The 14,130-nt window shown below is 41.7% G+C and overlaps 1 protein-coding gene across 2 annotated transcripts in view; it reads left to right on the forward strand.

The window, feature by feature from the left end:
* LOC115125817 (signal-induced proliferation-associated 1-like protein 2) overlaps window positions 1-13,569 on the forward strand; it is a 181,421-nt gene extending 167,852 nt beyond the window's left edge. For both annotated transcript variants that reach the window (XM_065007766.1, XM_065007767.1), the window contains one exon: window positions 10,925-13,569. In XM_065007766.1, the coding sequence (XP_064863838.1) occupies window positions 10,925-11,071 (147 nt within the window). In that variant the 3' untranslated portion in view covers window positions 11,072-13,569. The remainder of the gene's footprint in view (window positions 1-10,924) is intronic.
* The last annotated feature ends 561 nt before the right edge of the window (window positions 13,570-14,130 follow it).

Here is a 14,130-nt window from a genome sequence, read left to right on the forward strand (position 1 = left end):
GTGTAATAATATGGTGTAATGGTGTAATGATATGGTGTAATGGTGTAATGATATGGTGTAATGGTGTAATGATATGGTGTAATGGTGTAATGGTATGGTGTAATGGTGTACTGGTATGGTGTAATGGTATGGTGTAATGGTATGGTGTAATGGTGTACTGGTATGGTGTAATGGTGTAATGATATGGTGTAATGGTATGGTGTACTGGTATGGTGTAATGGTGTAATGATATGGTGTAATGGTATGGTGTAATTTAATGGTGTAATGGTATGGTGTAATGGTGTAATGGTATGGTGTAATGGTGTACTGTTATGGTGTAGTAGTGTAATGGTATGGTGTAATGGTGTAATGATATGGTGTAATGGTGTACTGGTATGGTGTAGTAGTGTAATGGTATGGTGTAATGGTGTACTGGTATGGTGAGGTAGTGTAATGGTATGGTGTACTGGTATGGTGTAGTAGTGTATTGGTATGGTGTAATGCTATAATGATACTGTGTAATGGTATGGTGTAACGGTGTACTGGTATGGTGTAGTAGTGTAATGGTATGGTGTAATGGTGTAATGATATGGTGTAGTAGTGTATTGGTATGGTGTAATGGTGTAATGATATGGTGTAATGGTGTACTGGTATGGTGTAGTAGTGTAATGGTATGGTGTAATGGTGTAATGGTATGGTGTAATGGTGTAAAGGTATGGTGTAGTAGTGTATTGGTATGGTGTAATGGTGTACTGGTATGGTGTAGTAGTGTATTGGTATGGTGTAATGGTGTACTGGTATGGTGTAGTAGTGTATTGGTATGGTGTAATGATATGGTGTAATGGTATGGTGTAATGGTGTACTGGTATGGTGTAGTAGTGTAATGGTATGGTGTAATGGTGTACTGGTATGGTGTAGTAGTGTATTGGTATGGTGTAATGGTGTACTGGTATGGTGTAGTAGTGTATTGGTATGGTGTAATGATATGGTGTAATGGTATGGTGTAATGGTGTACTGGTATGGTGTAGTAGTGTAATGGTATGGTGTAATGGTGTACTGGTATGGTGTAGTAGTGTATTGGTATGGTGTAATGCTATAATGATACTGCGTAATGGTATGGTGTAATGGTGTACTGGTATGGTGTAGTAGTGTATTGGTATGGTGTAATGATATGGTGTAATGGTATGGTGTAATGGTGTACTGGTATGGTGTAGTAGTGTAATGGTATGGTGTAATGGTGTACTGGTATGGTGTAGTAGTGTATTGGTATGGTGTAATGCTATAATGATACTGTGTAATGGTGTACTGGTATGGTGTAGTAGTGTATTGGTATGGTGTAATGGTGTACTGGTATGGTGTAGTAGTGTATTGGTATGGTGTAATGGTGTACTGGTATGGTGTAGTAGTGTATTGGTATGGTGTAATGGTGTAATGATATGGTGTAATGGTGTACTGGTATGGTGTAGTAGTGTAATGGTATGGTGTAATGGTGTAATGGTATGGTGTAATGGTGTACTGGTATGGTGTAGTAGTGTATTGGTATGGTGTAATGGTGTACTGGTATGGTGTAGTAGTGTATTGGTATGGTGTAATGGTGTACTGGTATGGTGTAGTAGTGTATTGGTATGGTGTAATGATATGGTGTAATGGTATGGTGTAATGGTGTACTGGTATGGTGTAGTAGTGTAATGGTATGGTGTAATGGTGTACTGGTATGGTGTAGTAGTGTATTGGTATGGTGTAATGGTGTACTGGTATGGTGTAGTAGTGTATTGGTATGGTGTAATGATATGGTGTAATGGTGTAATGATATGGTGTAATGGTGTAATGGTATGGTGTAATGGTGTACTGGTATGGTGTAGTAGTGTAATGGTATGGTGTAATGGTGTACTGGTATGGTGTAGTAGTGTATTGGTATGGTGTAATGCTATAATGATACTGTGTAATGGTATGGTGTAATGGTGTACTGGTATGGTGTAGTAGTGTATTGGTATGGTGTAATGATATGGTGTAATGGTATGGTGTAATGGTGTACTGGTATGGTGTAGTAATGGTATGGTGTAATGGTGTACTGGTATGGTGTAGTAGTGTATTGGTATGGTGTAATGCTATAATGATACTGTGTAATGGTGTACTGGTATGGTGTAGTAGTGTATTGGTATGGTGTAATGGTGTACTGGTATGGTGTAGTAGTGTATTGGTATGGTGTAATGGTGTACTGGTATGGTGTAGTAGTGTATTGGTATGGTGTAATGGTGTACTGGTATGGTGTAGTAGTGTATTGGTATGGTGTAATGCTATAATGATACTGTGTAATGGTGTATTGGTATGGTGTAATGGTATGGTGTAGTAGTGTATTGGTATGGTGTAATGGTGTACTGGTATGGTGTACTGGTATGGTGTAGTAGTGTATTGGTATGGTGTAATGGTGTACTGGTATGGTGTAGTAGTGTAATGGTATGGTGTACTGGTATGGTGTAGTAGTGTATTGGTATGGTGTAATGGTGTACTGGTATGGTGTAATGGTGTAATGGTATGGTGTACTGATATGGTGTAATGGTGTAATGATATGGTGTAATGGTGTACTGTTATGGTGTAGTAGTGTAATGGTATGGTGTAATGGTGTAATGATATGGTGTAATGGTGTACTGGTATGGTGTAGTAGTGTAATGGTATGGTGTAATGGTGTACTGGTATGGTGTAGTAGTGTATTGGTATGGTGTAATGCTATAATGATACTGTGTAATGGTATGGTGTAATGGTGTACTGGTATGGTGTAGTAGTGTAATGGTATGGTGTAATGGTGTAATGATATGGTGTAGTAGTGTATTGGTATGGTGTAATGGTGTAATGATATGGTGTAATGGTATGGTGTAATGGTGTAATGATATGGTGTAATGGTGTACTGGTATGGTGTAATGGTATGGTGTAATGGTGTACTGGTATGGTGTAGTAGTGTATTGGTATGGTGTAATGGTGTACTGGTATGGTGTAGTAGTGTATTGGTATGGTGTAATGGTGTACTGGTATGGTGTAGTAGTGTATTGGTATGGTGTAATGGTATGGTGTAATGGTGTACTGGTATGGTGTAGTAGTGTAATGGTATGGTGTAATGGTGTACTGGTATGGTGTAGTAGTGTATTGGTATGGTGTAATGGTGTACTGGTATGGTGTAGTAGTGTATTGGTATGGTGTAATGATATGGTGTAATGGTGTAATGGTATGGTGTAATGGTGTAAGTCGCTCTGGATAAGAGCGTCTGCTAAATGACTTAAATGTAAATGTATGGTGTAGTAGTGTAATGGTATGGTGTAATGGTGTACTGGTATGGTGTAGTAGTGTAATGGTATGGTGTAATGGTGTACTGGTATGGTGTAGTAGTGTATTGGTATGGTGTAATGCTATAATGATACTGTGTAATGGTATGGTGTAATGGTGTACTGGTATGATGTAGTAGTGTATTGGTATGGTGTAATGATATGGTGTAAATGGTGTAATGGTGTACTGGTATGGTGTAGTAGTGTAATGGTATGGTGTAATGGTGTATAGTAGTGTATTGGTATGGTGTAATGGTATGGTGTAGTAGTGTATTGGTATGGTGTAATGGTGTACTGGTACGGTGTAGTAGTGTATTGGTATGGTGTAATGCTATAATGATACTGTGTAATGGTGTACTGGTATGGTGTAGTAGTGTATTGGTATGGTGTAATGCTATAATGATACTGTGTAATGGTGTATTGGTATGGTGTAATGGTGTATTGGTATGGTGTAATGGTGTACTGGTATGGTGTACTGGTATGGTGTATTGGTATGGTGTAATGGTGTACTGGTATGGTGTAGTAGTGTAATGGTATGGTGTAATGGTGTACTGGTATGGTGTAGTAGTGTATTGGTATGGTGTAATGGTGTACTGGTATGGTGTAGTAGTGTAATGATATGGTGTAATGGTGTACTGGTATGGTGTAGTAGTGTAATGGTATGGTGTAATGTTGTACTGGTATGGTGTAGTGGTGTATTGGTATGGTGTAATGCTATAATGATACTGTGTAATGGTATGGTGTAATGGTGTATTGGTATGGTGTAGGGGTATGGTGTACTGGTATGGTGTAATGGTGTACTGGTATGGTGTACTGGTATGGTGTAGTAGTGTATTGGTATGGTGTAATGGTATGGTGTACTGGTATGGTGTAATGGTGTACTGGTATGGTGTAGTAGTGTATTGGTATGGTGTAATGGTGTAATGATATGGTGTAATGGTGTACTGGTATGGTGTACTGGTATGGTGTAATGGTGTACTGGTATGGTGTAGTAGTGTAATGGTATGGTGTAATGCTATAATGATACTGTGTAATGGTATGGTGTAATGGTGTAATGGTGTAATGGTGTAATGGTATGGTGTAATGGTGTAATGGTGTAATGGTGTAATGGTTTAATGGTGTGGTATAATGCTGTAATGGTATGGTGTAATGGTGTGGTATAATGCTGTAAAGGTATGGTGTAATGGTGTGGTATAATGCTGTAAAGGTATGGTGTAATGGTGTGGTATAATGCTGTAAAGGTATGGTGTAATGGTGTGGTATAATGCTGTAAAGGTATGGTGTAATGGTATGGTGTAATAGTATGGTATAATGCTGTAATGGCAAGGTGTAATGGTATGGTGTAATGGTATGGTGTAATGGTATGGTGTAATGGTGTAATGGTATGGTGTAATGGTATGGTGTAATGGTATGGTGTAATGGTGTACTGGTATGGTGTAATGGTGTAATGGTATGGTGTAATGGTATGGTGTAATGGTATGGTGTAATGGTGTAATGATATGGTGTAATGGTATGGTGTAATGGTGTAATGATATGGTGTAATGGTGTACTGGTATGGTGTAATGGTATGGTGTAATGGTGTACTGGTATGGTGTACTGGTGTACTGGTATGATGTAATGGTGTAATGATATGGTGTAATGGTATGGTGTAATGGTGTAATGATATGGTGTAATGGTGTACTGGTATGGTGTAATGGTGTAATAATATGGTGTAATGGTGTAATGATATGGTGTAATGGTGTAATGATATGGTGTAATGGTGTAATGATATGGTGTAATGGTGTAATGGTATGGTGTAATGGTGTACTGGTATGGTGTAATGGTATGGTGTAATGGTATGGTGTAATGGTGTACTGGTATGGTGTAATGGTGTAATGATATGGTGTAATGGTATGGTGTACTGGTATGGTGTAATGGTGTAATGATATGGTGTAATGGTATGGTGTAATTTAATGGTGTAATGGTATGGTGTAATGGTGTAATGGTATGGTGTAATGGTGTACTGTTATGGTGTAGTAGTGTAATGGTATGGTGTAATGGTGTAATGATATGGTGTAATGGTGTACTGGTATGGTGTAGTAGTGTAATGGTATGGTGTAATGGTGTACTGGTATGGTGAGGTAGTGTAATGGTATGGTGTACTGGTATGGTGTGTAGTGTATTGGTATGGTGTAATGCTATAATGATACTGTGTAATGGTATGGTGTAACGGTGTACTGGTATGGTGTAGTAGTGTAATGGTATGGTGTAATGGTGTAATGATATGGTGTAGTAGTGTATTGGTATGGTGTAATGGTGTAATGATATGGTGTAATGGTGTACTGGTATGGTGTAGTAGTGTAATGGTATGGTGTAATGGTGTAATGGTATGGTGTAATGGTGTAAAGGTATGGTGTAGTAGTGTATTGGTATGGTGTAATGGTGTACTGGTATGGTGTAGTAGTGTATTGGTATGGTGTAATGGTGTACTGGTATGGTGTAATGGTGTACTGGTATGGTGTAGTAGTGTATTGGTATGGTGTAATGATATGGTGTAATGGTATGGTGTAATGGTGTACTGGTATGGTGTAGTAGTGTAATGGTATGGTGTAATGGTGTACTGGTATGGTGTAGTAGTGTATTGGTATGGTGTAATGGTGTACTGGTATGGTGTAGTAGTGTATTGGTATGGTGTAATGATATGGTGTAATGGTATGGTGTAATGGTGTACTGGTATGGTGTAGTAGTGTAATGGTATGGTGTAATGGTGTACTGGTATGGTGTAGTAGTGTATTGGTATGGTGTAATGCTATAATGATACTGTGTAATGGTATGGTGTAATGGTGTACTGGTATGGTGTAGTAGTGTATTGGTATGGTGTAATGATATGGTGTAATGGTATGGTGTAATGGTGTACTGGTATGGTGTAGTAGTGTAATGGTATGGTGTAATGGTGTACTGGTATGGTGTAGTAGTGTATTGGTATGGTGTAATGCTATAATGATACTGTGTAATGGTGTACTGGTATGGTGTAGTAGTGTATTGGTATGGTGTAATGGTGTACTGGTATGGTGTAGTAGTGTATTGGTATGGTGTAATGGTGTACTGGTATGGTGTAGTAGTGTATTGGTATGGTGTAATGGTGTAATGATATGGTGTAATGGTATGGTGTACTGGTATGGTATGGTGTAATGGTGTAATGGTAATGGTGTACTGGTATGGTGTAGTAGTGTATTGGTATGGTGTAATGGTGTACTGGTATGGTGTAGTATGGTGTAATGGTATGGTGTAATGGTGTACTGGTATGGTGTAGTAGTGTATTGGTATGGTGTAATGGTGTACTGGTATGGTGTATGGTGTAGTGTATTGGTATGGTGTATTGGTATGGTGTAATGATATGGTGTAATGGTGTAATGGTATGGTGTAATGGTGTACTGGTATGGTGTAGTAGTGTAATGGTATGGTGTAATGGTGTACTGGTATGGTGTAGTAGTGTATTGGTATGGTGTAATGTAATGATACTGTGTAATGGTATGGTGTAATGGTGTACTGGTATGGTGTAGTAGTGTATTGGTATGGGTGTAATGGTGTAACTGGTGTATGGTGTACTGGTATGGTGTAGTAATGGTATGGTGTAATGTACTGGTATGGTGTAGTATGGTGTAATGGTAATGGTGTACTGGTATGGTGTAGTAGTGTATTGGTATGGTGTAATGGTGTATATGGTGTAGTAGTGTATTGGTATGGTGTAATGGTGTACTGGTATGGTGTAGTAGTGTAATGGTGTAATGGTATGGTAATGTAATGGTGTACTGGTATGGTGTAGTAGTGTATTGGTATGGTGTAATGGTGTACTGGTATGGTGTATGGTGTAGTAGTGTATTTATGGTGTAATGGTGTAATGGTGTAGTAGTGTAATGGTATGGTGTACTGGTATGGTGTAGTGGTGTATTGGTATGGTGTAATGGTGTACTGGTATGGTGTAATGGTGTACTGGTATGGTGTATGGTGTAATGGTGTAATGATATGGTGTAATGGTGTACTGGTATGGTGTAGTAGTGTAATGGTATGGTGTAATGGTGTAATGGTATGGTGTAATGGTGTACTGGTATGGTGTAGTAGTGTATTGGTATGGTGTAATGCTATAATGATACTGTGTAATGGTATGGTGTAATGGTGTACTGGTATGGTGTAGTAGTGTAATGGTATGGTGTAATGGTGTACTGGTATGGTGTAGTAGTGTATTGGTATGGTGTAATGCTATATATGGTGTAATGGTATGGTGTAATGGTGTACTGGTATGGTGTAGTATGGTGTATTGGTATGGTGTAATGGTGTACTGGTATGGTGTAGTAGTGTATTGGTATGGTGTAATGGTGTACTGGTATGGTGTAGTAGTGTATTGGTATGGTGTAATGGTGTACTGGTATGGTGTAGTAGTGTATTGGTATGGTGTAATGGTATGGTGTAATGGTGTACTGGTATGGTGTAGTAGTGTAATGGTATGGTGTAATGGTGTACTGGTATGGTGTAGTAGTGTATTGGTATGGTGTAATGGTGTACTGGTATGGTGTAGTAGTGTATTGGTATGGTGTAATGATATGGTGTAATGGTGTAATGGTATGGTGTAATGGTGTAAGTCGCTCTGGATAAGAGCGTCTGCTAAATGACTTAAATGTAAATGTATGGTGTAGTAGTGTAATGGTATGGTGTAATGGTGTACTGGTATGGTGTAGTAGTGTATTGGTATGGTGTAATGCTATAATGATACTGTGTAATGGTATGGTGTAATGGTGTACTGGTATGATGTAGTAGTGTATTGGTATGGTGTAATGATATGGTGTAATGGTATGGTGTAATGGTGTACTGGTATGGTGTAGTAGTGTAATGGTATGGTGTAATGGTGTACTGGTATGGTGTAGTAGTGTATTGGTATGGTGTAATGGTATGGTGTAGTAGTGTATTGGTATGGTGTAATGGTGTACTGGTACGGTGTAGTAGTGTATTGGTATGGTGTAATGCTATAATGATACTGTGTAATGGTGTACTGGTATGGTGTAGTAGTGTATTGGTATGGTGTAATGCTATAATGATACTGTGTAATGGTGTATTGGTATGGTGTAATGGTGTATTGGTATGGTGTAATGGTGTACTGGTATGGTGTACTGGTATGGTGTATTGGTATGGTGTAATGGTGTACTGGTATGGTGTAGTAGTGTAATGGTATGGTGTAATGGTGTACTGGTATGGTGTAGTAGTGTATTGGTATGGTGTAATGGTGTACTGGTATGGTGTAGTAGTGTAATGATATGGTGTAATGGTGTACTGGTATGGTGTAGTAGTGTAATGGTATGGTGTAATGTTGTACTGGTATGGTGTAGTGGTGTATTGGTATGGTGTAATGCTATAATGATACTGTGTAATGGTATGGTGTAATGGTGTATTGGTATGGTGTAGGGTATGGTGTACTGGTATGGTGTAATGGTGTACTGGTATGGTGTACTGGTATGGTGTAGTAGTGTATTGGTATGGTGTAATGGTATGGTGTACTGGTATGGTGTAATGGTGTACTGGTATGGTGTAGTAGTGTATTGGTATGGTGTAATGGTGTAATGATATGGTGTAATGGTGTACTGGTATGGTGTACTGGTATGGTGTAATGGTGTACTGGTATGGTGTAGTAGTGTAATGGTATGGTGTAATGCTATAATGATACTGTGTAATGGTATGGTGTAATGGTGTAATGGTGTAATGGTGTAATGGTATGGTGTAATGGTGTAATGGTGTAATGGTGTAATGGTTTAATGGTGTGGTATAATGCTGTAATGGTATGGTGTAATGGTGTGGTATAATGCTGTAAAATGGTGTAATGGTGTGGTATAATGCTGTAAAGGTATGGTGTAATGGTGTGGTATAATGCTGTAAAGGTATGGTGTAATGGTGTGGTATAATGCTGTAAAGGTATGGTGTAATGGTATGGTGTAATAGTATGGTATAATGCTGTAATGGCAAGGTGTAATGGTATGGTGTAATGGTATGGTGTAATGGTATGGTGTAATGGTGTAATGGTATGGTGTAATGGTATGGTGTAATGGTATGGTGTAATGGTGTACTGGTATGGTGTAATGGTGTAATGGTATGGTGTAATGGTATGGTGTAATGGTATGGTGTAATGCTGTAATGGTATGGTGTAATGGTATGGTATAGTATAATGGTGTAATGGTAATGGTATAATAATGGTTTGGTATAGTATGGCAAGGTGTAATGGTATGGTGCTGTAATGTTATGGTGTAATGGTATGGTGCTGTAATGTTATGGTGTAATGGTATGGTGTAATGGTATGGTGTAATGGTATGGTGTAATGGTATGGTGTAATGGTTTGGTGTAATGGTATGGTGTAATGGTTTGGTGTAATGGTTTGGTGTAATGGTTTGGTGTAATGGTTTTGGTATGGTGTAATGGTATGGTGTAATGGTTTGGTGTAATGGTTTGGTGTAATGGTATGGTGTAATGGTATGGTGTAATGGTTTGGTGTAATGGTTTGGTGTAATGGTATGGTGTAATGGTTTGGTGTAATGGTTTGGTGTAATGGTTTGGTGTAATGGTGTAATGGTATAATGCTGTAATGTTATGGTGTAATGGTATGGTGCTGTAATGGTATGGTGTAATGGTATGGTGCTGTAATGGTATGGTATGGTATAATGGTATAATGTTGTAATGGTTTAGTGTAATGGTATGGTGTAATGGTATGGTGTAATTGTGTAATGTTGTAATTGTATGGTTTAACTGTGTAATGGTGTAATGGTGTAATGGTATGGTGTAATGGTATGGTGTAATTGTATGGTGTAATGGTGTAATGGTGTAATGGTGTAATGGTGTAATGGTGTAATGGTATAATGGTGTAATGGTATGGTGTAGTATAATGGTGTAATAGTGTAATGGTATGGTGTAGTATAATGGTATAATGGTGTAATGGTATGGTGTAATTGTATAATGGTCTCTTTCTTAATCACTACCTAGCTAACCTCTCTACCTTCATCTCCTTACTGTGTCTTGGCTCTCCATGTTATGGTGTAATGGTGTACTGGTATAATGGTGTAATGGTATAATGGTCTAACCTCTCTACCTTCATCTCCTTACTGTGTCTTGGCTCTCCATGTTATGGTGTAATGGTGTACTGGTATAATGATGTAATGGTATGGTGTAATGGTATGGAGTAATGGTGTAATGGTATAATGGTGTAATGGTATAATGGTCTAACCTCTCTACCTTCCTCTCCTTACTGTGTCTGGGCTCTCCAGTCCCTTGTTTTAACCATGGGAAGAATACAGGGATCCCATTTACCTTACACATATGACTATAGAAGCCAGGGTCCCCTTGGTTAGAGAAACGTCACGTAGCTAGTCTTATAAGCCAACAACAATAGGGTGTGTTTGTACAGCTATTTGTGAACCCATCCTTTATTCCAAGTGAGTGATGAGATACTGTTTAGCCTCCATCTGAAATGGCATCCATTTCAGACAAAACCCTAATGTTGAGTGTTGATCTCCTCCTCGGAAGGAGGACAAGGTGTTGCTGCAGGTAGAGGTTAGGGTTTGGGTCAGGGTTAGAGGTCAGTGTTAATATGATATGTTCTCTCTCTCTACCAGGAGAAGGAGGACAAGGTGTTGCTGCAGGTAGAGGTGCAGCACCTGAGACAAGACAACATGAGACTACAGGAGGAGAGTCAGACATCAGCCGCTCAACTCAGGAAGTTTACTGAATGGTTCTTCCACACTATCGACAAGAAACCCTGAAACTCTACTGGACTATTAATGCCCCTGGGGAACAATGGAACTCTACTACCCCAGGGGGTAACAGAACTCTGAGGACTACTGCCATACTACTGCACTGAGAGAGACCTACTGCCCAAGGAGCAATGGAACCCTTTACTGCCCTGGGGGGGGGGGACTTGACTTCTCGAATGCCACATGGACAGAACATTTCTACAAACTACAAACTCCCTGGGGCCCCAGGGACAAAAACATAACTATTCAAGGAAACCCTGTTCTGTGTGGGAGAGCCTGTCCTGGGGGACCCCTCTTTCTCTGTCCCCTGGGGATCCCTCTGTCCTGGGGAACCCCTCTTTCTCTGTCCCCTGGGGATCCCTCTGTCATGGGGAACCCCTCTTTCTCTGTCCCCTGGGGAACCCCTCTGTCCTGGGGAACCCCTCTTTCTCTGTCCCCTGGGGAACCCCTCTTTCTCTGTCCCCTGGGGAACCCCTCTTTCTCTGTCCCCTGGGGAACCCCTCTGTCCTGGGGAACCCCTCTTTCTCTGTCCCCTGGGGAACCCTCTTTCTCTGTCCCCTGGGGAACCCCTCTGTCCTGGAGAACCCCTCTTTCTCTGTCCCCTGGGGAACCCTTATTTCTCTGTCCCCTGGGGATCCCTCTTTCTCTGTCCCCTGGGGGACCCCTCTTTCTCTGTCCCCTGTGGAACCCCTCTTTCTCTGTACCCTGGGGATCCCTCTGTCCTGGGGAACCCCTCTTTCTCTGTCCCCTGGGGAACCCCTCTTTCTCTGTCCCCTGGGGGACCCCTCTTTCTCTGTCCCCTGTGGAACCCCTCTTTCTCTGTACCCTGGGGATCTCTCTGTACCCTGGGGATCCCTCTGTCCTGGGGAACCCCTCTTTCTCTGTCCCCTGGGGAACCCCTCTTCTCTGTCCCCTGGGGAACCCCTTTTTCTCTGTCCCCTAGGGAACCCTCTTTCTCTGTCCCCTGGGGAACCCCTCTGTCCTGGGGAACCCCATCTTTCTCTGTCCCCTGGGGAACCCTTCTTTCTCTGTCCCCTGGGGATCCCTCTTTCTCTGTCCCCTGGGGATCCCTCTTTCTCTGTCCCCTGGGGGACCCCTATTTCTCTGTCCCCTGTGGAACCCCTCTTTCTCTGTCCTGGGGAACCCCTCTTTCTCTGTCCCCTGGGGAACCCCTCTTTCTCTGTCCCCTGGGGAACCCCTCTTTCTCTGTCCCCTGGGGGACCCCTCTTTCTCTGTCCCCTGTGGAACCCCTCTTTCTCTGTACCCTGGGGATCCCTCTGTCCTGGGGAACCCCTCTTTCTCTGTCCCCTGGGGAACCCCTCTTTCTCTGTCCCCTGGGGAACCCCTCTTTCTCTGTCCCCTGGGGAACCCCTCTTTCTCTGTCCCCTGGGGAACCCCTCTTTCTCTGTCCCCTGGGGAACCCCTTTTTCTCTGTCCCCTGGGGAACCCCTCTTTCTCTGTCCCCTGGGGAACCCCTCTTTCTCTGTCCCCTGGGGGACCCCTCTTTCTCTGTCCCCTGTGGAACCCCTCTTTCTCTGTACCCTGGGGATCCCTCTGTCCTGTGGAACCCTCTTTCTCTGTACCCTGGGGATCCCTCTGTCCTGGGGAACCCCTCTTTCTCTGTCCCCTGGGGAACCCCTCTTTCTCTGTCCCCTGGGGAACCCCTCTTTCTCTGTCCCCTGGGGAACCCCTTTTTCTCTGTCCCCTGGGGAACCCCTCTTTCTCTGTCCCCTGGGGAACCCCTCTGTCCTGGGGAATCCCTCTGTCCTGGGGAATCCCTCTGTCCTGGGGAATCCCTCTGTCCTCTGGGGAACCCCTCTGTCCTGGGGAACCCCTCTGTCCCCTGGGGAACCCCTTAAGAGGAATCAACTTATTGCCTGCTATCTGCACCAGGAATCAACTTATTGTCTGCTATCGGCACCAAGAGGAATCAACTTAATGTCTGTTCCTTTATCTGCACCACGAGGCACCAAGAGGAATCAACTTAATGTCTGCTATCTGCACCAGGAATCAACATGGTCTGCTATCTGCACCAGGAATCAACATGGTCTGCTATCTGCACCAGGAATCAACATGGTCTGCTATCTGCACCAACCATGTGGCAGACCTGGACTGTAAAGGCACAGTGGGATTAAAGAATGTAGCCCAACTGACCTGAGAAGTATTTTTTACTGTCTGTTTCCTCAACGTTCCCTAAAGTCACAAACACTTAGAAGCCAACCTGATGTTTGATCCAAACGCTTTGATTTGAAATAGTTATGTTTAAATCTTTATGTTCTTCAATGTTGTAATATAGAATCACGAAAGGGGCAGTAGGGTTGATGTTAAAAGGTGCTCTCCTGTTGTTGCTGTCGGATGAAAACTTCATATCTCCACAACAGAACGTTTTCAGGAAATGGGAAAAACTGCCATATTTTCCCATTAACAATTTACGAAACCTCCAAAGTAAAAAAAAAAAAAAAACTAAAATCAATTTCTTGTCCTAGAGTCATGAAGTGTTGAGAGTACACTACGGGGAGTTACTGCTTTCAATTTCTGTAAACAAATCAAAATAAATACAAAATGGTAAAATTGAGTTCCAAGGTTTTCATTCGACAGCATTTCTAAAACCTATTCTATCACTAGTCTGTTTATATGCCGCTGTCATCACGTCTTAGCAATAACAAAGTAGTTGTTTTAGTGTGTTTTAAAAAGTTAGCAGCACAAATGTAAGCAGTTCCTATGGGGAGAATGACGGTTGTATTAGACATGTACTGATATCCTACAAGAGGCTGGGTGTTAATATCGGTGTAGACCAGAGCCCTATGGCACCCTATTCCCTACATAGTGCACTACTGTAGAATAGTATGGGTCCTTTCTCTTTGCTTTCCTTGTTACTACTCTTGCCTTGTCCATGGATCGCTCAGCTGATACACAAACCTGGGCCGCATGCCACAAGGCACACTATTCCCTACGTAGTGCAAGACTTTGGTCAAAAGTAGTGCACTACACTCTAGGAATAGGATGCCATTTGTGATGCAGTACCCGAATGCGTTATAATCACAGTAGCAATCTGGGCCCATAAGGCT

This window comes from Oncorhynchus nerka, linkage group LG23 (genome assembly GCF_034236695.1).
Source record: "Oncorhynchus nerka isolate Pitt River linkage group LG23, Oner_Uvic_2.0, whole genome shotgun sequence".
Lineage (NCBI taxonomy): Eukaryota > Metazoa > Chordata > Actinopteri > Salmoniformes > Salmonidae > Oncorhynchus > Oncorhynchus nerka.